The following is a 25,515-nucleotide window of genomic DNA, read 5'->3' as shown; positions in this document are numbered from 1 at the left end:
ATTAGGTTTTTGTATTGAGAAAACAATAGGTTACTATTGAGTTTGTTCCTTGTTTAATGTGGATTATGTTTTTATTAAAATAGGAGAAAATTACCCTTTCAATTGTTCAATGAAAATTGTAATAGAAAGCACTTGTCAACCAGTAATAACCATTGATTTATTTAGTCATTCAACACTGACTTTTATTTCATATATTATGATTACAATTGTGCAATCTGCATCGTTTAACTTATAATACTCATTGTATATCATTCGAATTCATAGTAAGAAGAAAGTCGCATAATATTACTAAGTAATTTCCTAAAGAGAGATTTATACAAACATTTCAGTGAACACATAACTTTTATTAAATCTATTTGGTACAGAAGTCTTTAGGATGCCTAAAATAATTGTTATAATTTACTATTTTTAATAAGCATCATAAAGATGTCAACAAAATTAAATGCTTAAATTCAACAAATTATTTACTTACTTACGCCTGTTACTCCTAATGGAGCATAGGCTGCCGACCTCACTCTGTCCTTAGCCTTTCTTCCTAGTTCGATTCAATTTTTGTTCACTCCTCTCATATATGTTTCCATTTCTCGGTGTAATGTGTTCTTTCATCTTCCTCTTCTCCTTTGGTCTTGAGGATTCCAAGTGAGGGCCTGTCTTGTGACTCAGTTGGGTGCTTTCCTCAATGTATGTCCTATCCATTTCCGGTGCTTCTTTCTGATTTCCTCCTCTACTGAGATCTGGTTTGTCCTCTTTCACAGTAGGTTGTTGCTGATAGTGTCTGATCAACGGATGCGAAGTATTTTGCGTGGACAACTGTTAATAAACACTTGTATCTTTTGAATAATGGCTTTCATAGTTCTCCAGGTTTCCGCCCCATACAGTAGAACTATCTTGACATTCGTGCAGAAAATTCTGACCTTGTTGTTGGTTGATAGTTGTTTTGAGCTCCAGATGTTTTCCAGTTGTAGATATGCTGCTCCGCCTGGAGCCTCTCTAGGATTACTACCGGTTCCAAGCCCGGATGAAGGAGGAGCGTTGGAATTGAGGTTAACGACTACATCCCATAGAAAATTAACTCGCCAAAAAAGCGCGAATAAAAAAAAATTCAGCAAATTAGCTGAACAAATACTATAAATAGATGCATGGCTGGTAATTTTATGAATATAATATAATCACAGTTCGAAATTATTAGTTATACTAAAAATATAATGCAGTTCATTGCATAAAAGGTACGTAATTCTGATGAGCTACATCAAATTTCATAATTTTTTTTAAAATTCTTGTTATTTTATTCTAGAGTATTCTCGCATTTTAAATTTTCGGACAAGATTCTCACTGTCATATTTGTGAATCAAGTTCTAATTCATATTTAGAAAACATGAATGAATTATGATTTATTATGTTTCATTCAGATGAATGTATAAAGATGATATGTCCAGGAAGTTTCCCAAGTGTTTTTTCCCTAGGGTTCATTATCACGTTAGGTTAGAATATAAAGACATAACATAATGATGACCTGATACTGAAAGCAAACCTATGTCTCAGATAAATTCAATTTAGTAGCCTCTGAGATATCAGCTTGGAACACAAATGATTAGATAGTTATGCTGGTTGTAAGTAAATAGTGTAGCAATAACCTAATAACCAGATAATGAGTAAAAGTGAGTTACGTCATGCATGATTTGCTTTTTGGTATAGCGTAAGCACTTGATATAGTGCTAAATTTCACAGGAGAGAAACAAATTACAATCCCTTTCACCAATTCTCGTCATGTTTATCTTTTTTCTATTTTTCGACATCATAATTATCCTCAGTTTAAGAAACATATTTTATTCAGTCTAAGTTACTATTTGACGTTCTTCGTAAATACCTTTAGAACGTTGTCCATACAGTCGCTTATATTCATGTCTTACTTATTTTTGTCGTACAAGTTCATAAATTTTCCATGAAAGTGTTTTAGTATCTGACTGTTTGTTAAAAATAGCTTTTGAGGATCCGAAAAAAATATTAATCTTGCATCTTATATACGATATAATCCAGTCTCCTTAATCTTATAATATATAATAGACCTACCTGCTCGTTCACTATAATATATTCAATGTTTATTCTAGGCCTCCATTAACATTTCAATCATATTGAAAGTGATCTATTTCTGTCAGTTTTTAATTAACTTGTTTCGTCTAAAAGCAGTTGATGATTGACAAGAGTTTCGATTAAAATAAAAATGAAATCCTCCTTGGTGTAAGACAGCATTTGTTGAACCACTATTGATCATCAATGTGAATCACATGGTTTTTCATTTCTTATGTGTTGCATGTCTCTGGATTAAAATTTCACACATGATATCAAATTCAAAGTCTGACGTTAACCTAATAATCTAAATGATAATTCCCTTGCCACAAAATACTAAACGTCTATTTTTTTAGAGTTAGAATGATCAAACTATTTTATTGTTCATTTGATTTACGAGAATTCGCTCTCATTGTATTTGAAATGTGACAGATTTGAGGATAACATTAATAATTTGAAGGTGATTCGAATAATTATTTATTAATGATTGTAAGCAAATGCCACATTATAATCCGTGTCGGGTAGAGATAGGTATCTACCTCAGTACAATGGAAGATGGTCACGCAATTTTGTGAATTGGTTTGCGTTAGACACTTACACCACTGGATGCCAGCTCAGTGGTCCTGTAGGTTAAGCGTTCGAGTGCGAAACTGAAGGCCCTAGGTTCGAATCTCACGAGCAGGATCGTGAATGCGCACTGTTGAGGGGTCCCACAATAGGACGAAACGGCCGTCCAGTGCTCCCAGCTTTCCAGTGGTGGTCTATCATCAATCGGTTCATGATCTCAATCAAAAACTTATAATTTTTAACCTAAACTTTCCTCTACACCATTAGTGATGATCTTGTTTCTTTTTTTAAGGCTTACATCTACCTTAAACGAATTTATTGTTGATCATGTATAATTGAGGGTTCATTTAGCAGAAAAAAATAACGTGGTTTACAAATCACAACAGGAATAACTTTATAATTGGTCATAATCACGATATAATTCACTTTACTGACAATCCAATCGACAACGTTGAAATACATGTATTTTCAAATTATTTTGCTTTAATTAGGCCAAGGTCATTACTACTTATCAGAAGCATTGAGACGAGAATGTCAATTAATAATAATAATAATAATAATAATAATAATAATAATAATAATAATAATAATGACAATAATAATAATGTCCATTCTGAAAAGTAATTGGCTGACCCGCTAAACCAATCAAATTTCGTAAAATTCACGTGTACGTGTAACCTGTCTTAGGTTTTGAAGTAGCTAATTATCAAAATATCCTCGACCCTATTGTAGTAGTTTTATTCATCTATCTTCATAGACTAAAATTTGTGAAACATTTTACACGATTCTTATTAATTATATAATCATTGATGGCAGAAACTTAATACTTCAGTGATTTGTTTCTAGTGTGCAGAATGATCAAGTTTTACTAATTAGTTGGATATGTTTTAGTTTATGTATTGTCAAAAATAAAAATAATAATAATAATATTTGATTTCCTCATGTACATAACAAGTTAACCAGTTTTACATTGAAATTCAATATGGTTTACGGGAATGGAACGAATTGCGATAAATTATGGCGTGCATGGAACACAATATTAATCACAGTATTACATATATTTCTCATATATGTCGGAATTAATCGTTATTTAGCTTTTAAGACACAAGCATTTGATGCTAAATTTGGTGGTGCTTGGGATCAGTCATGTATGAATTTCACATTGGCAATGCTTATTACAACATTGACATGTTTCTGTTTATTTCTATTCTGCAGTTTGGTACGTACAACAAATTATGCTAACGAAGGAACTCAGATTGGTAGAGATACAAACAATTTACATTTATTAAGTTCTACATGTGCTTGGAAATCTGAACTACCTATGATGAAGTTAACTTCAATGACGGATCATCAAAATTGTATGTATCCTAACTCAACAAACGGTAATGGGAATATGATGAAAACATTAAGTCGAAATGGTTACAATCCAGGTGATGATGATCATGCTTCAGCTATCGGACCAGATGATGTTCTACCTGGTCCTAATTATGACACATGGTCAGGACGTAGTGGAGTTAATCAAACTTTATTCAACTCTTATGCAACTAACAATCCTAATAACACATCTACTAGCCAACGTTTAATTTCTAATGATAATTATTTGCATTTATCTTTTAAATGTAGCTTCGATTTATTATGGCAACGATTTAAAAGGAATTTTTTGCCATATTGTGTTGTTTTGCATTTGATTATGGCTTATTGTTTATACATACCAATACCTTTAATGCAATCACAACAAATATATCATCGAGCATTGCCTGTCAGTAAGTAAAAATAAACATTTCTATATATTTCTGTTGCAAACTATTTTTTCCTCTAACTTGTTATTATAAATTTTTGCAGTATAGTCTTATCTACCATGAAACGTTCCAATTCTCAGTCTTTATTTATCACTTGAATAGAACCTTAATTTCATCTGAAAAAGTAAAATCAAGCAATTTAATATAGGTGCAATACCTTTTATGAAAATTATTGGCATAAACACCATTGTGTATCATAGAGACCTAATGAATTATCAAGAAGAAGTCTAAATTAAAATCGCTTTCGATATTATCAAAAGGCAAAATGTTCAGTATACTTAACTTCACTAAATAGTATAGATATTTGAAATCCCAGCTAAACTCATCAAGATGAAACAGATCAAATTGTTCGCTGACTATTAACATAGAAATTTAGGGTCGTCTTTTTCTCTGCTGATAAATCTTTCATATTTCGGTGTCTTTTTTTACAAAAGGACTTTTTTTGTCATCTCAATTGGTATGTTGTGTTATTAAACTTTAACAAAGATCCCATAACTTCACTATTATGTGAAGTTCTCCGTTGTTTTAATCAATCAATCATTCTAAAAACAATTAGAACGTATTCCTTTTAAAAATCATTCTATCAACCATCTAAATTTTAATACAACTTTTAAAATTATATTTATTTCTATCCCATATGGCACACTGTGTTCCCCAGACACAATATCATTATCTCTTCTCTCATACAGACGAACTACTACGTAATACAATTGGTTTTTCAATTTTATGATCTGTTTATACTTGGTTGGAGTCCGCGTGACTTTCGTAACCGATGGTTGGAGACTCTTGGTGACATGACTCAGAATCGATCACAATGGCGTAGGTGTATATACTCCCTGTCTTCCCTTAAACTAAGAGATTAAAATCACTTCATATCTTTCTTTCTACGAACTAATTCTTTCTTCCTGTACTGTATCCTTATATGCAATCTTTCTCCTATATATTACCACCTTTGACCTAACCACTCCTATGAACACGGTGTTCATCTTGCTGTGCTAATGCGGTATGGCAACCTGGACCGATGCATATATGTGCCTGGTCCTACGTTGTAGCTGACTGACTGACTGACTTATATCATATCATTCAATTTAAAAATATTCTGTAAACATAGAATCTAAAAGGAAAATCTAATCGAAAGTCTTATCTACTCAATAACACTTCTGACTGCGATTAGATTTCTTTGTTTGTTTAGTTTTTCAAATCTGATGATTAAAACAAAAATAGTAAATGTTTATTTATTTTTTCAAAATTTGAATCATTTATAATAAAATTTGGCTTTTAGTACGTTATGTTCTCATAGAATTATATTATCAGAACTACAGGAACTCTTTGATGTTATTAGCAGTATTTCTCTTGACTGGTTTAGTAGTAATAGTAGTGACTTTTAACTTAAATATTCTAAGCATTGAACCTTAAATATTAAACCAGTTGTTCAATAAATGGATGACCCAATTGCCTATAAACAATCGATTGTCACTAATACAACTGTAATAATCCTAATATTAGAATCATTAATTAATTTTTTTTAAATGAGGTCACTTAAAGCAATTTGACGTTTGAAAATCTTTATTATTTCAGTAAGTAAACATGACAACCTAATGCTTTTTATTACTCTAAAAATGTTAAATTCACTACCTTAGTTGACCTTGAAATGTAAACAAACATTTCAAATGACAATAATAAGTACATAAAACTGCTTGTTTAGCTCTTTATTTTTGTGTAAGAGAAGTTAACACTTGAAAAAAACATTTATATATCTTTTAGAGCTATAAAACTATATGAATAACGGCATTCAGTACATCAGTTGGTAAATTTATGTCATATTGGATTAGTGTGCTTTTGCTTGATACTAAAAAAGAATCGACTTTTTGCGACAGTAAAATTCTCCTGGTATAATATTTATCTACTGCTTGAACTGTTGTACTTGCTATGATCATGTTTAAAAAATATTTTACAAAATCTAATAACTTAGAATACCACTGTTGTTTTCTATACGACTCGTGAATTATTCAGTATAAATTAGTCAACATATATTATATTAGGTCTTTAAGGTAGTTTGTTTACTTTCAACCGTTGCATATAAGCTTGGGTGTTAATTTGTCAAAGTGGGTTGATTCTTTAAGATTAACTGTGTCATAAATAAGTCAGAACTGTAATACTAGTAAAATCGATTACTATGGTGTATATCCATATATCCATTATACCTCTAACTATACTGCTTACTAATTACATTTCTTGAATAGCATTATCATCATCCCCATTTTAAGGAAATTCACAATGTAGTCAATTTGTAAACAAATTTTGCGTATCAGAATTACGAAGTAGAAAACCGAGATTCATACAAACACAAATACATTCTTTTTACATTTTCTTCAAAAGATTTTTGATTTGTCTTGTCAGTTATACAAAATGCAAATAATTGTAATCTTAAAACCTTATTTATGATTACGAATGTTAAATTAACAATTGGATGCATTATAAAAGATGGTTTGATATGATGTAATAACACTTTATTACATAACAAAAAAAGGTTTACACAATTTATGTTATTTTTTATTCACATGCTTCTAGGCGTGAGTAACTACTTATAGTACTGGAATCATTTTGTTGAGTGACTTTTTTCAATGGTAAGGGATTCTTTTCGTTTGTCTAGCTTCCTTAACTTGGCAATAAGTGAATCTTATAATTAACTGAACACTTTGCGACTGGATAGTTTTCATGGGGATTTGTGGAGATTGTAGTATTTTTCACAGTTGAAATCACGAGTCGATCTAAGCTAGACCACCACGGAAAACTTGGAAGCACTGGACGCTCATTCCATCCTAGTTAGTGAGTCAGAAGTGAGCATCAACAACCCCGCACGTGGGACTCGAATCAAGGACCTTCTGTCTCGTGCGAGAACATTTAACGTCTAAACCACTGAGCCGGCATTCAACGGTGTTGATGTTTAACTTCGAGTTATCCATGATCTTACGCAAGCCCTCATCTATTGTCTGAGGTGGTTGACTGTCTCGCAGTCGACAAGCATTGAACTCCACTGGTCACAGCTTCTCAATAGAACTCTAGGAAATCTATCTTGAAGCTAGTTACTGATGAGCTAATGATAGTTATCAGTATGAGGATTTATGCATCAAGATTTTCTGTGGTTTAACTTAGGCTGAGTCGTGATTTCAACTGTGAATGGTCTTTGTTTAGTTCTAACTCTAATCCTTAGGACCTTTGACACATGTTTATGTATAAGTTGGAATTAAGAAACATGGTTTAAAGTTTGCAGTTTTAATGACTCTGTATATAAAAACAATAATACTAAATTATTGGTTTCATTCAAAATGCATGCTTAAATTGTAATAAAGCTATGTCATCACGTTATTTGATAATAGATGTTCTTCAAACAGTTTGGAGTTTTTAGTTCTACCATCTGTACCTATCTTTTGCAGAGATATCCGATGACTGCAATCAAATTGTGTTTTACCGCACAATAGGTCAAGTCTTAACCTCTGTTTAATTTAAAGTCAACCGATTTTACTATTACCAATGTCTTTTGTCGTATAAAATAGTCTGGATCCCCGTAACGAATCATATATAATGGAGGAGAGAGAGAGAGAAGAGGTGAAGGTCCTTATGTTTATGGTGCCTATGAACTACTCTATGCTCTAAGTTTATTATCATCTGTCTACTATGAACAATTTGCATATCATTCTTTTGTTTGTTTTTTATCGTATTATTAAAATATAAGCTGAACACCTATGTTGAATTAGATACTTTATCAGTTCACTATAATCAATTAACCCATTTGTCGACTTTTTGGTACTTCAGTTTATTGGATATTGAAGGATTAAAATGAAATATTCATGCTGATAAAAATAAATTAAACAGTTTCAGACAGTCGTGTAGTCATCACAAAAAAACGTTAATCACGCAAATAGTGAAAAACAATAAAATATAAATATTGGACACAGGTATTTGTGTAAGTATGTGAAGATGAGGACTTGCTTCCTATGGTTAAAAGGGTATAAAGCTGAATATCAATTATTAGCTGTTATCAAGTTTTGTTTAGGCTAGCGTGTTATTTATTGCTTAGTTGCAAAATAGCTCAATCGGTAGTCCTTGTACATACGAGTAGAGTTTCTGAGAAGTTTGCACCCGGATATTCATAATGTATCAATATTTTTTATTAAAAATGGTTCTATAAAATAAACTAATGCTAATTATACTAGCCTCGTGATAGATAACCATGTATATCACTTATACCGCGGCTAGGGATAATCTCAGTATGAAGTTCTTCAAAGTGATGTCACTGTCTGAATAGTGAACAGACCATCATCTTAGTTCAAGTTATCTCTACATATGTATTTAAAATAACAGCTAGTCATAAATCTTACAATCTATCCAACAATTGCTTTTGGCCAGCAGTGAATCCCTCGTTTAGGAATTACTATTTTTTGTCAATGATCAATGAGCTATGAGCTTGATTCTATTTGGTAGAATCTGTAACCTAGCTTTGATAGAAATTCATTCAGTTTAGAGTTATTTCTCTATTTTATCTAAGATGTTATAAAAATATGATTCCTGTATGTTAGCGAGTATTTGGCTGTAACTTACAGTACAAGTTAATATTTGTGGAACAGTAACTTAAAATCAATGAGGTCATTCTACGTGTCTTATTTTATCTTGAGAATTCGTTATCAGTTAGCTAACAAAACTATTATGTGCAAACTAAGAGTCCTCTGATATTTCGGATAACATTTGTTCTGTGAAGTTTAAGACCCATGAAATGATTTGCAGTCATCAAAGGTGATTAGTTTTGAGTAGTTATAAGATCAAATAAAAACGGCTTCCCATTAGTTTCGCCATTATCAACCTGTAGTTCAAATCTTCTAAAAAGTTACAAAAATCTCATATTAGAGATAACATTTATTAAAATGAACAAATAACGCTTAGAGAACTAAATATGATATCGTTTTTAAATTTTTGTAATTTGAAAAGAACTATCTGTTTACTATAAATGTATCACCCAGTAGTGACCAAATGAGAGTTTTAACAAATTGTTAATCATGAGCAAACAATAAACATCTGTCGGCAACTTATCATTTCACAAATTTATTTTGAAATTTCATTTCTTTATTGACTGAAAAAAGAGATATGTTAATAGTTTGTTTATCAATGAAAAACGGATGTAATACAAGAAAGATAATATAATATAATAATACGTGACCAGAACTGTATATTTATTAGAAATCAGAGTTAGTGAGTTCCCAAATAACGTGTTGTGTCACTGAAATGAAATCCAGATGTTTCTCATTATATTCATCCTGAACTACACCTTATTAACTTATGTAATAAAATTATTTATAATCCACATCCCTGATTAGTTAATCCATAAAATCAAAGTGCATCTACTCCAGTAATTTCTCACTACACGGTTGTTTTTTTTAATTTTTATATTCCTTTATCAATTAGATGATGTGGTAATTCACCCCTTTGTTCAAGAGTGAACAGGTTTATGACTATTTCTAAAGAAATTTAGAAATGACTTACGAATTTATGTCTTGCTCATAAATTTACCTGGCAGAGAGTTTGATTCATTACTCAGATTTCAATTGCACCATCATCCATGAGCTCTTGACAATAGCATGGGACGTGAACAGCTTTAGGTTATTCTACACTCCAAAGCAACATCAAGTCAATGATCAATAAGATGATGTTTAATGTTCCTTTTAGAATATTCATTACTGACAATCATTGACTCCTTGCAAGATATGACTTAAAACTGAAACATTTAGCATTCAATTTGATACAGTTAATTCAGTTGATCAAAATCCATCGGTTTGATTTTCCCCAAAATTTTTGAAACTGTATACAATTTTTCACTTGCTGTTTATCCTTAATTTTCAGTGATTTTTCAAATGATTCGAAATTAACTACTATTTATTTACTTAAGACTAAATGGTTACAGTTTGATTAATTTCAATCAAGTTATTTCACAGGATACATTTTACAAAATTGAAATTTTAACTGGTTCAGGAATTATGGTTTATAGTTGTCGTATCAAAGCGCTTTCATTGTAATTCGTAAGCCACTGATCCCACTCTGCTAATCAAATAACATTTTCAATATTTTCCAAAATCAGTTATACATTAGGACAAGAAGTATTAAGCAAAATCGTTAGAACTAACCCTTCTAGATTGTCTATGGTTTCTTCAGTTATGCTAATTACATCATTTTCAAAACGTTCAAGCTGAAATGTTTTTCTTCATGTACAAGAAGTTAGTAAAAGTGGTAAATGATAATTTTATTTACGATAAAAAGTTTATGTCTTTCTTTTGATATCACTTGATCATTACAAGAAAGTATATCATCAACAATTCACTCATGCTTGACAGTAACACCATTCAGTAATATAAGTGTTCCCTTATAGAAATAGTAAATATCTATACAGCCTATCCTTTTTAATTATATGATTACTCTTAAATGGCCATCAATGCTCATTGTCACGTTTGTTGCTTCGATTGGTCCTATCCTCTCGTTCCTGCCGACCAGAAGTTATTTTGTTTAAAATATTGATAAAAATAATTCAGATAGCCACCGAAGACAATCGAAGATAGTCGCTCAATGTCGTGGATTAATTGAGGTTAGACGTTAACACTGTTGGATCCTGGCTCAGTTGTCTACAGATCAACTGTCCTTGCTCAAATCGGCGGGTTCTGAGGTCGATTCCCGCGAGCGGGGTCGTGGATGAACTGCTGAGAAGTCCTATAGTAGAACAAAATGATCATTCAGTGCTTCCAGGTTTCCAATGGTGATCTTACACTGATCGATTCACGATTCCAATAAAATTCAACTGTTTTGGCAACCAGATACTTACGATGTACATACAAGCCTGACAAATAGTTTATTTAGCGATATCTTTCTATACATTCAGCTCTTGAAACTACTTTTGTTATTAGTTAAATCCTTTATCCGCTTTACAAATAGACATTGAAACTCATTTGAAAGTTATTAATTTTCAGATATATATGGTTAAAAACGGCTGAAGCAGCAGCTATTCCCTCCTGTTTGTTTTTGAGAAACATTTCTCACTATTTTCACACCAATATAACTGATCCCTTTAATATGTTGTACTCCAAAGTCAAGGTGGTCATACATAGACTAATTAAAACCAATGTTTGCAAAAAGGGAATTATTTTGTCATTTGCTCGTTACTTATGATAATTAATCAGATAATGGAATAGAATTTTATATCAACTAAATAGAAAAATATTTCCTTCCTATTTTCATTCAGTTAAATCTTCACACAAAAATGTGATTAAGCAATATTCTAGTTATCCCATTATGAGCTTTCTGAAGTTTAACTCCGTGAGAAGATAGATTTCATCATGAACTACTATATTTGAGGGCAAATGTAAACTGAAAAGCAATGGACGACTGTTTCGTAGCCATTTAATACTTTCTAGAAATCCACCCAACATAGGCTTAAATCCCAGACATTCAATCTTCGGATTGAGCATAGTCATTTTACTCCACTGAGTTACAATTCAATGGTACATATTTCCAAAACTTGTTTAATTGTAAAATAATGTTGATAACTGTGAATAATTTCTCACTCCCCATATAGTTAGCGCAGTATGAATTAGCTCGTCTAGAAAACAATCTGTTAATTACTCCTTTTTTTCAATAACAGTCTCTGAAACTGATTATACATGTATCAAATCAACTGTTATTTTTACAATATTTCTATCGCAAAATATAAAAATGTATACTGTTGTTATTGTTAATCAACAGAGTATCAGTGGTAATTGTTGACATCATTATTTTTAAAAGTTTGAGTATTTATTGTCCATGTGCTTACGACGCTATCATGTGTTAAGGGTAGTAACTGCTTGAAGTCGTTGGAAATTAATTCCAAATTATTTTATTGTCTTTTCCTCGCTAGAATACGATGTTAATGCAGTCACACTATAAATTGTCAAGATAATTCGTTCTGAATTATTTAATTATCATTGATATGTCTTCAAAGTATTATTGATCAGAATCTTCTTCACCATAGGATATTTCATTTGAATAAACAGCTCTATATTACAACGAACAATCTGTGTAAAATAATATAGAATTTCAGCAAAACCTGACATCTTTTAACAAACATGTTGAAACTTGCCTTCTTATAATAAACATAGTAACAAGAAATAAGAACACAGTTGATATATGTAAGGAATGTATGTTTTTCGTTTACCAAAGATAAAAACAAAATTTTCTATGCCAGTTTCAATAGGTTAATTGCATTAGTTATATGGAGCCTATTCAGAAGTAATTGATTTATGATATATATTGTATTTGTTTACTATTGGCAGTAGACGTTATTGTATGTGGTATCACTGATGTCTTATTGCAGTTTCATGTACAATACAACCAATATAACTCCATTATTATAATGAAGGGCGAGTGCATGTTTGAACAGGTTTGTAAAATGGCTTTGAGTAAAATGATATATATATATATATATATATATATATATATATATATATATATATATATATATATATATATATATATATATATATATATATATATATATATATATATAATTCTATCATACTTACTTATTAGAAAACAAATGACAATTGCTATACATCATGCTTGATAAGAAATCAGTATAATTCCTAAACTAGTACATATCAGTAAGAAAAGAGTGAAGTCAGTTGTCTCCAATTTTATGAAACTACAAAGTTAAACTTTATCAAAGCCAAAGCGTTTACGAAAAGCCTTGATAGCTAAACACTTTGTCAGATCGGTAGATCATCGAAAATAAATAAAATTTGGTTTTTTAAAAAGTTGTGAATGAGAAATCAGGTATTTACAACACATTCATCTAGAAGTTAATCCTAAATTTTTGTTAGATTATGGATGCATTTCACCTGTGGGTAAATTACCCACAAAATGTATGTAAAGAAAATAATAAGACTTGATGAAGCGAGTATAACGTTCATTATATTTAAGTAAATGAACACTAACCGTAGTGAATAAATCTGAGATGTATGTAGTTTTATTCAACCAATGTTTAAGTATGATTAATTTTCAATAAAGTTGAATTAAAGATAGATTTCCAATATGGTTGGTGGCTAGCAGTGAAATCCGGGACGTGCATTTCGTCCTGTTTGGGAATTGTTGGCTAGATGTACGTATATATATATATATCGCTGAACAGATCAAATGATACTTCAATGCATTCCAGTTATCTTTAAAAGCGTTTCTACCTTATTTACCTGATGAAAAAAAGTTTACTTCTCTTTTTAGATAGCAGTGTGTGACAGGAGTTTTGATGCAATAAAATGAATGAGATATAATTAAAAGAATATTATGCCTAACATTATAACAGTAGGATTGAGATTTAATAACAGTTGTCATGAATCTTCGTCTCCCTTTACTGTCTTTTTCTTATCTATATACTTAAAGCATATACAGGAAAAACCATTTTTATTTTTTATGATTTTAATCGAAAAGAGCCGAAAGTGTTTAGTTTACGCTCACTATGTGACATTTTCTCATAACCACATTGATCTCTTGTCTCTGTCTCTGTCTGTTTATCACTCATATATATATATATATATATATATATATATATATATATATATATATATATATACTAAAACAAACACCTGCTGACTTGATTTGTTTACAAACAAACATAAGCGTGTGGAATGCGATTTTGTGTATGCGTGTAATGGTAAATACAAATATTTTTGGTACAAACCTAATTAACATCGCTGTTTTCATTTTTATGCATTTTCGTAAGAGGTCGGACCTTAATAAATGATGACTATTGTGTACCTAGGTTGTAAATGTTGATGCCAATGAAATGAAGAGTTTCAGGTTTATATCACCATTTACTCGAATTTCAATACTTATTAAAGAATTTTTTTCACTGATAATTCTTCACTTTCAGTAGTGTTTGTTATAAGTCGTTAAATGATTGAGCTGTAATACTCATCCCTTTTATTAGTCGTTTTGTTACTATCAGTGAACATACATTAAATTAGTTTCCAGTCCTTAAACATAATCTAAACTTCTTTTCTATTCGTTTTTCATCATGGCTATATATATATATTTATATATATATACGTAATGTCGCAGTGATTACAAAATAATATTGAGTAACTGTAAGGAAGATTATAATAAGTAGAACTAACAAAACACTTTGATTAGAGGTCAGTATTATAGTGTTCACGTAAGAATCAAGAGACGGATGTTGAGGACATGTTAAAATACGAAAGCGTAAGGCGTTTGATGATTTTAGTGATTGAATTCATAAGTTGATCTATTATTATTATTATTATTAATGGCTTTATTCAATATTATATCTTGGTACAACATAGAATTCTCAGCACAGGGTATTTCAACAAGTTACTTGCTGAACAACGAACAAAAAGGCAGTAACAAATACAAAAAGAAATTAAAAAAGGTTTTTTTTTAAAAAAATAATAAAAAAGAAAAAAAACAAAAAACTGTACAAACTTTTTAAAATTAAAGACATGTTAAGAATGCAAGTTATTGACTAGGTTAATTCTAACAACCTGTTCTTCACAGAGTATATTTGCTGGGTAAGTTATTATAGAACTTTTATACTTTTCCTTGCGTGCATGGATTTTAATGTAATTACGTCTCGTTCTACCAGAAGATATACAAGGAGAAAGATAAGAGTGAAGGGGATGGCTAGTATCTGATAAAATAACACCTGCCAGGAGTTTGCATGATTTTAAATGTCTATCCACAACCATATTAATTATGACCTCGAAAGATTCACCACACATCTTGCTAACTGCCTTCAGCACTCTTCGCAATACAGAGAAGTCTTTTCTCAAAAGCCCGGGAAAGAATAATGGAGAACAGTAAAGAATAATAGGTAATATGCAAGAATTGACAAATTGTAAGAGTAAATGACGAGTAATCTCAAGAGCATGCAATCTCTTTATGTAGAAGTTCAGACGGAAAACCCTCTTTGATAACAATAAAACGTGGGAAGACCATGACAGATCAGAGGAAAAGGTGACACCAAGATAATTGACCTTTGACACTGTGTTTATCAAAGAGTCTCAGATGGTACAAGCATTATGGGATCTCAAAATAGTGTTTATATTCCGTTCATGTCTCATGCTAAAGTTAACAGCTTGACACTTAGACGGATTAAGTATGAGACCATTACCAACAGACCAACAATCAATACGAGACAAAAACTCATTCATTTCTATGGGATGTAAAGAGGAAGATATAGGCATACATACAGTGAGATCATCCGCATACTTCACAAAAGTGTTTTCTGTGGAAGATGGAAGGTCATGCAGAAAAAAGGAGAATAGAAGAGGTGAAAGAACAGCTTCTTGTGGTACACCTTCATGAGACAGCAGAGACTCTGAACTCTTTCCTCCAAACACAGTGTACTGTTCCCTTCCAGAGAGGTAGGAACATGGCCAGTTGGTTATCCAGCTGTCAGTGTTGACGCTTATTAACTTGTTAAGTAAACGTTGTCTTGGTATAGAGTCAAAAGCTGAAGTATAGTCCAGAAAAGCACATCGAACATACTTCTTACCCTTTTCTAAGTTGAACACTATGTTGTGATGCAGAACTGCAACAGCATCTAAAGTGCTTCTTTTGCGCCTGTATGCAAACTGGTATGGGTCAGTATGCTCTTTTATCGCAGACTGAAGTGGAAGTATTAATAATTTTTCCATGGTTTTGAGGAAGGGTGAAGTTATTGCAATAGGTCTAAATTTTACATACTTATCATCAAATGCTTTCTTGGGTACAGGAATTATATTCATCTTTCTCCACATTTTCGGTATGAGATTAGATGAGAAGGATCTGTTAAATATAGTTGTGAACGGATGACACAGAACGTCAGCACATTTTTTAAAAAGGATGTTTGGGATACCATCAGGTCCCAAACATCGAGATGAATTAAGCGACTGGAGACATCCTCGTACATCAGTTTCAGTGAAAGTAGGAACACAGCTATTTTTTAAACCCGTGGATAGAGGGAGCATCACATCAGATGACTGACGTACAAAAGACTTATTTAAGTCACAAACATTCAGCTGGTTATCGCTTCTAAACTTTCTGTCACCTGTAACTTCTTTAAAGAGTTTCCACATACTTGGAGAGTTTTTGCAAGACAAGAGTTTTTGAGTAAACATACAGTTGAGACGTCTAATCTCTGAGTTTATCAGAACATTTAGCTTAAGAACTTCATTAGAGTTTTTCTCCTTGTACATTCCTTCTTTCACCTTCCGTAGTCGTTTTGGTTGTGAAGATGTAAGTCGATCAAAACTTAAAAAAATGGTTTCAGTGGGACAACAAATATCAAAACAGAATTTAAGGTAACAAGTGATAACATCAGTAGTGATTTCCAGTGAGTCATCTGTAAATAGTTCTCCGTTAGTCGTATGAAACATGTTTTTCAGATTTCGGATATTTTCTGAGTAATTCCTATATTTGACTTTCTTGGTTTGATGTAAGAGTGTACTCTTCCCATGCTTTCCATATACTGTAGGTAGAACACGAATTATACAGTGATCTGAGCTAGACAATGGAGCACGTTTACGAGTCGCATATATACCCACATCATTAATGAAGACGAAGTCTAGATGAGCATCCAAACGGGTAGGAAAATCTACTACATTTTGGTGACCTAGTGACGTAAGGAAGCTACAGTCACATGAATTGAAATCACCACATACAACTAAAAGTGAATCACTGAGGACAGTAACAGCGAACTCAGTGAATTCATCAGCGAAAACAGATAGTGCAGATGATGTGCAATCTGGAGTCACGTAGATATTGGCAACATAAACATATTTGTATTTATTTAGACGTTTTGGACGACATCTTAGAGTTAGACAGTCGATAAAGTCATTTGAAAACTTAAAACACACAAACGAAGATCGACACCAGTTTATGTTTACAAACGTAGCTACACCGCCACCACACCTCTTTTTATTGTTCGATCGATCCTGACGATAAATTTTAAAATCACGTAGTGATACAAGGCAGTCATCCTGTAAATCATTCAACCAAGATTCTTGAATTGTGATTACACCACAATTACGATACGTATTTTGACTAAGTAGGAATTGCAGATGGTCCACTTTGTTGATTAGCGGTCGACAGTTAGAATTTGGGAGCTCTGGAATCGACATACGATTAATATTCATTCTATTTAACGCATATTGCCAACCACCACGATGCCTTTTATAGTACTTTTTCGTAACTTGTGCAGCGAAAGGTCGTAGGCTTTTCATAAAAGCACCTGAATAGGTTATGCGATTAATGGACATAATTATAAATTAAAACAAATGAAAAACAGATAACTTGTTGAAATAATCAGATGGCAGAAACAGGTAGCCCAGATATTCAAGCAGGCCGCCGATGATGACCATCATTGAAAGCCTGAATGTATTGGACGGCCGTTTCGTCCTAGTATGGAACTCCTCAGCAGTGCGTATTCACGATCCCGTACTTGGGACTCGAACACAGAACCCCCACTCTCGTGCACGAACATAACCTTTAGACCACTTGAAAGGGTTTAGTGGAAGTTCAGTTAAAAACTCACTCCTAAACCGATGATCTAGGTAGTGAGAGTTTTTTTGTGCAAAATGTTCATTTATCGACAGATAATGATTTATAATTTAATAGATCAGTAGTTTACATCACCAACTTTTCAATAATGTGTGGGAAATCCATAGACAAAAAAAACTATTGTCAATTGGTAACAAATAACTATAATATCGATGTAAAACGAAATAATACTTGTCACTTGTCATCTTAATTTTCATCATAGCACTGTAGGAAAAAAAAGTAGTAAACATTTTATAATGCCTGTTGTTTTCTGTCAATAGCATAACCTCCTTTTTTCGATTGTTGGCCATCAGTATTTCAATTTTTTTTAATACTTTAGTCAACAGTATTTCATACAATACACATTAGTCTTTAGTAATAACGAAACATTTCTAAGATAAGTGAAAATGTAATGTAAAACATATACTAAAGTGTATTGTTATTAAAATATATGAAAAATGGCTTTTTAATCAAGATAAAATTATCATAGGTTTATAAACTGAATACTTGTACACATGTATATGCAAAATCTATATATTCAATACACAGTTTGAAAAAAATCAAGTTACCGTTAAAACAGATTATCATCAATTGTAATCCCTATATGTATCAATCTGCTTATTATACTAACGATAGAATAAACTACTCTTTGAATAGGATCATACAATTAAGAGTAAGAGTTTAGAATTTTGATTTTAGTTTAGTTCAATGTAATACAAAAAAGAAGAAAAATAGAAAGAACTTAGTAAATTCCATTGCCATCCATCTAACAAGGTATTGATGTGATTAACCATGAAATATTTACACTTGATTACTAAATAATTTCCTTTAAAAGAGTTCCTATCTGAAACTAAATGTCAACTTAAAAAGGAATATTGGGTAGATTTTTGTCCTAGTTAATAATAGTAATACTGTTTTCCTTAATTCTAGCATGACTTGATATTTGTAGTATCTAGAATGTCTATCAGGTTGGAAATTTCTCTTTAGTTGACGCCCTTCATTTATATTATATTGCTTTAAGGTGACTGTTATTAGCGTTCAATCTTTAATATGAACAGACATCATGCAGTTAAATACATATAATCTAGAGTTGATAACAATAAACATTCAGTATCTCATGTAAACTAATGATAATCATGTGGTCACTGGTGACCAGCTTCATGACGTAACTCTTTGAATTCTAATAATAAGCGATGATCAATGGAGTTCAATCGATGTCAGGTGTGAGACAACTATCCACCACAGACAGTTAATGAAGGTTGCGTAATATAGTGAATAATTGAAACCATATATTAACACCGTTGAATTCCGATTTATTGGTCTAGAGGTTAAGCGTCCGCGCGTAAGACTGAAGGTTCTGGCTTTGGTTCTCAGATGCGAAATCATGGATACTCATTTCTGAAGAGTTCCATAATAGTACAACACCATTGTCTAGAGCTTCCAAATCTTAAATGGTGGTCCAAATAATAATAGTTCATGATTTAAACTGAAAAATATGACTTACATCATTATTTCTATATAGATAATTAACTGCCAGTTTAGTTCAAGAAAATTAGCTTCCTAGTGAACATAGTTTTTCATGAAGTTCCAACAACCGATAAAAATAATTACAGTTTTATTATTGCTTATAACTAGTTGGTAAGAATTAAACTAAAAGAATAATTTCATTTCATGCAAGTAGCTACTTATACAGACGGTTATTATGATACATCACGAGTTGTCTGAGACGGATCAATACAAACCATTACTTTTCAACCCGCTAATTAAATAACAATAATAATGATAATAGACTAATTTCGAAATTCAGTCATCTTCATTTTAGACTTATCTGTAATTTTCGAAACATTTATTTGTCAGTTTCTTGTTTCTAACATCTCTTTTAGATGATCTTAGTTTCAAATAAAAACTATAGCAACTAACAACCGATCGAAATATTACATAAAGAACAGTTAATATTTTGAATTATTTTATATGTGAATAAGAAAAAAGTTTGATTGGATTTTATGATTTCTCATCTATTATCTACAATTATCACCAATGTGTACTAAAGGATGATTTGTAGGTATATATCCTTGATTTTTTTTTTACAACACATCTTGCACAACCAACTATAGTTAACTGTTGAATTGTATTCCAGTAATCGATTAATTCATTTTAAAAAATATGTACATGATATATGAGGATACAAGTATACAAATCTGTGAATAAATGTAGTAGCATTTTTACCTGTAGGTACTAAGATGTAAAATGTGTGAAATAACCACAACTTATCTAATCATCTATACGACTAGATTTATTTTGTGTCAAAAAAACAAAACAAAATAACAAATCGTTTCTGTATAGTAAACTGACCAACTGTCGTAAATTTATCAAATATAAGTGTATTCCTTCTACATTCCAATTACTTTCATTATGGTCTAAAAATATTAAGCAGTAAGCAAAGACTATCTCATACGAAATAAATGTCACTGTATTTCATTGTATTTCAAAAGAAAGAAATCAGACAGTAAAGGATTAAAGATTATTTTACACTAAAAAATATTTTTCTTTTTTAAAAGAAGAAATTTCTCCTTTTTTTTAAAGTATACTTATTTATGAAAATATTAAATCTTAGTTAAATTGACTAGTTTTATTGTCTCCTTTTTCATTCAATTTATATCTTTCCTAGTAACTTTCAATATTCATCGTGGACATTATTATTATTATTATTATTATTATTATTATTATTTACAGAATAACGCCTTACGTGTCTGTTTCATGAGTCATTCAGTTAAATATAAATGAGTTTACACATGCTATCATCATCTGTATCTGTGTGTATATATAAATATACAGTAATTATTAACAGTACTTTTTACATTTAATAATTACCATGATAACAATACATGACAAAAGTGAAATTGAGTGTTTGTATTTTTTTTTCTCTTTTTTTAAAAAATATTATTTTATTGATTAATGATAATATTATTATTATTGTTTTGAAAAGAAAGAAAAAAAAACTGTTTGAGTGACATTTCTGTTTTCTATTGATTATTTCTCTTGCATTATATATATATAAATAGATAGATACACCAATTTGTGTATGAGATTCTTCTGATAAAAACTCGTTTGTTTAAAACTGTCTAGTTATATAGACATTTAACCAATTCCAAATTGAGAGACTATCCCCTTTAAAATATTCGAAATATAATGATTTACAGATTGAAAAATGAAAAATATGATTGTATAGAATGTTGAATAATGTAAAATCAGAAATTATTTTATTTTTCACGAAAAAATTATTCATGGCTTCACACTACTACTACTTAACTACTCATAATTATTAACTCTAAAAGTGAACTAGTTGTTTAGTATTATCATCATTTATTCCACATTTTTTTGGACAAGCTGGTAACCGATTAACTATATACACATAATTTTACTTATTAGAATGTAAAAATAACCTAAACATTTATTTGTATACTCCTACATTTTCAATGAAATTTACTGGTCATAGAGTTATCATGTAAATCTTTACATTATACTCCTTAAAAGTTATAGTTGTCTACATTGTTTCATATGTATAATTATGGTCTAGTGTTATTAACAGATTATTAATAATATTTTTGATAAAAATTTTCTTGATATTTCATAATTTTCTCATTCATTCTGGAAGTTTTCTTCTTTCATTTTAATAAAAAGTTGATATCGGTCAATAATTACTTCTAAAACTTTCGAAAATTTAAAATGTATACTAATCTAGAGGTTAAGCGTTCGTGCGCGAGACTGACGGTCCTGAGTTCGAATTCCGCGAGCAAGATTATAGACGCATACTGCTGAGTAGTCCTACAATAGGACAAAATGGCCATCCAGTTCTTCCAGGTTTTCAATAGTGGTCTAACATTAATCTGTTTATGACCCCAACCAGAATGGTTTATTATTATTTTTTGTTTTATCACGCGTTCTTTTTATGTTAATAATTCATAATGAAAATTTGTTTTTAAACTCATATTGTTTTAAATACTCCAGTATCATTTTATACAAACACTTGTACATTAAATATATTAGAGATTAACCAATATATAGTTCAAATAACTAGTTTACTTATTTCTTAACATAGTTCCTTTAATTGAAATTTAAACTCAGTTTATGTGGAGTTCATTTCAACAAAATAAATTAAATCAAAACTAAATATCAGTTTACTATTGTACACATCATGATATTACACCATGTATAAAAATACAAAATCAATGTAAGTAATTACATTATTAAATTTGCTTCAGATTGATGACGTTCGTAGTATAGTTGAATGATTGTAAAATAGCATCTCAGTAGTTTGTTGTTTTCAATTATTTATTTCTTATAGATTGTTTTGATTTTTCTCTTTGTAGTAAACACGAGGGTATAATCTTTGTTGACTTACATGGTTGTTAAATGATTTTAAATTTCGGCTTCCTTTCTTAGTAACATTTTGTTTTATGCTTAGTTAAGAAGATGAAGAGTATTTATTCAAATTAGAAGTGTACAGTAATAATCAATTGATTTTTTTCAGTAGTTTACTTAGGTCCCCATAGGGTCCAAATAACAAACTATTGATTATCTCACTGATTGAAATCATGAGTCAATTGAAGCTAGACCACCATGGAAAACCTAGAAGTACTGGACGGCCGTTTTGTTATGGTAGGGGACTCCTCATCAGTGTGCATTCACGATCCTGCCTCACGAGATTCGAACCCAAAACCTAGAAGTCTTGCGCGCGAACACTTAACCACTAGACCACTCAGCTGGCATCCAACGGTGTTAATGTCTAACTTCAACCAATCTATGATAGTATTGCAGAAAATTTAAATTTAACGATTCCTTTACTAGAGTTTACTACTTGTTTAGTAATCGTAGCACATTATCAGAATTATAGTAGATAATTTACTTTTAAATCTATAAATGATTAACTATCCCTCAATTTTTTTTATAATCAAATTATCACCATAATCAAAAATTGAAATCTCAAATCAATCAATAAATTGATTTAATTTACTATCTAGAAACTTGTAATGAAAAAATATATCATGGTGTTGTAGCTAACCAATCAAATGGCTTTTCTATTGTCTTATCACCAAAAACATCACTGGATTATTGATAACCTGGAGAATGTGTTTTTTTGAAAAAAAAATATAAAAATGTAAAAATGCATTTGCTATTGTAGAGTTAATTTTTTAAAAAAAGAGACAACAATCCTGATAATTGAATCATATGAATATAAATTTTTCACAGTAAATTAGATTGTTATAAGCTGTAATGAAATATCTTATTTACAAAAATAAGTTAACAGTTAATGAATTGATTCTTTGATAGTCATATTAATTTCATGATAGAGATTTCATACTGATAATGCCTTAAGATGTAAATAGTTATAACATTAAGGATTATCATTATTAGTTAACACAGTGATAACTGTTATAATCAACATGTTAATTATCGACTAAGTTTAATTGATTTAATTCTATCACCATATAGTAAAAGATTAACAACCAAATAGTTGTTACGTAATCATTATGTGATATCCTTAAACAAATTTGATGTCAGTTGGAGGACTATCAAAAGTAAGGACTTATCAGATAACCATTTTGTTCCTGTTTAGAACTCCTTAACAGCTCACACCTATGAACCTATATGGAACTAAACACGGTTTGAAATGAAATATTAATTGATATTTCCTATAGTATTCATAGACTGACTCAACCAGAATTTAAGGCCCTAAATGTTATCCTAGGTATGTTCATTGGTGCATGTCGTTGAAAAGTCACAAATTAGGATGGATTACATATTCAATGCACTTCAGTTTTTAATAATATCACATCTATCATTAGCTCATCATGAAAACTATGCTTACCTACTACTTTCATGGAATAATAATTAATTCTATTATTTATCTAAAATAAGCATAATGTTGGTTATATCTTTGATGATTTTAGTTGCATTTTGAAGTTTGCATTCACTTCTGAAAATGTGAAGGTTTTATTTTTTTTTCTTAGAAGCGGGAAGGAATATTTTATAAGAAACACTTTCCTAACTTGTCTAGACTGTGGAAACAATACTGAATTATCAGTATGGGGTTTTGTGGAGATTATTGAAGGTTATTGATATTAGAAATCAACCTTGATGAAGTACTACAGATAACTTTAGATTATATTCAAGGTTATAACTTCTAAGTTAAATTCAAATAGTAAGTTGATATGACCCATTTAATCATTTAATCAGTTTTAAGTTAGCTTCCTATGGTACATTACAGTCAGCACTCTCATGTATTGTCCTTTAAATTCCAGTAACTTTTTAGTCACTAACCTTTCGAGCACTACATAAGTACTTGTTTATTTGAATGTCAGTCATTTATATAATTGTTTATTTGTATAAAAAACCAAAAAAATGCACTTCAATATAAATAAAATAATCATTCACATCATAATTACCTTTGTTTGATTGAGGTGCATCGAAGTATTAAACTCGAACACATTTCGTAACCTCAAGAAAACTTCAGTCACAATCTACTACCATTTCAAATCTTTACAATTTCAATAGGAGGAAATCGTGTGTAAATTGGAAAAGTTAGGATCATGGAGTTCAGTAGTACTCACCAGTTAACTCAGTTAACATTCAGATTAAGTCAAATGTAACTGAATACAATAGCTATCCCATCACCATATTTCAGATTAAGAAGTCAACAGCCTGGGACTACCCAAAAGTTCTATGTTTCATTACTTCATATGATTGTTGTAAACATTAATTGGAGATTTCAAACTAGTATAACATAACATCTTGAAATATGTTAGTGTTGAGGATTTTTAATTTCGTAATTATTATATCCCGACGAGAATAATGATTGATAACTGTCGAGATCTGTTTATGGACTAATACTATACACATATTTTTTTATTGTATAAATGTTAAGTAGGTAAACTATGCATATTCATGTTTCTCTTATTATAAGCTTTATTTTGACCCATAGATTATTATTATTATACGATTTACCGTTCTTGATTTATGCCCAGTCCATTGATTACGGTCTGTCACATTCACAACCTCTTTTGGCTGGATCTTGTACAAATGTTATTTTCTATTTTGTGGTACGATATGGTCCGTTTGGTTTGCATATAAATGCAGTATGTTTGAACTACATGATTTTTTATCACGAAGGCTGAGATTGGTGTTCTGAACTTAATAGTCAGGGCTAGGCAGAAAGAAGGACCGATAAAGACTCTAGACTGTTAGTACGGATTTTACGCGTCATCAGTCCGGTCGATAAATCACTGTTTTCTAATTGGCGGTATCATTACGTCATATAATAATAGGGCACAAGGCCACAAGTTATAACAGTAATTGCATCAAAATAACAGAGAAATGCAATGTATCGGAAAATAACGTCAGTCTATAATAATTTTTTTAATGTTCCATTCAATAAATTTTAATTAGTTGTACTGTATTGAAGTCTGTTCTCTTATTC

General features: G+C 30.8%; 1 protein-coding gene across 1 annotated transcript in view; it reads left to right on the top strand.

Annotated features, from left to right (window-relative positions):
• Nucleotides 1-3,378: 3,378 nt before the first annotated feature.
• Nucleotides 3,379-25,515, top strand: part of MS3_00001584 (uncharacterized protein) — a gene marked incomplete at its 3' end in the record, with an annotated part of 57,437 nt that continues 35,300 nt past the window's right edge. Inside the window, exon 1 of the mRNA XM_012942489.3 lies at nucleotides 3,379-4,397. Coding sequence (XP_012797943.2) covers nucleotides 3,617-4,397 — 781 coding nt within the window. The 5' untranslated portion in view covers nucleotides 3,379-3,616. The remainder of the gene's footprint in view (nucleotides 4,398-25,515) is intronic.

Source organism: Schistosoma haematobium, chromosome 1 (genome assembly GCF_000699445.3).
Source record: "Schistosoma haematobium chromosome 1, whole genome shotgun sequence".
NCBI lineage: Eukaryota > Metazoa > Platyhelminthes > Trematoda > Strigeidida > Schistosomatidae > Schistosoma > Schistosoma haematobium.
This window is presented reverse-complemented; position numbering and strand designations above follow the sequence as displayed.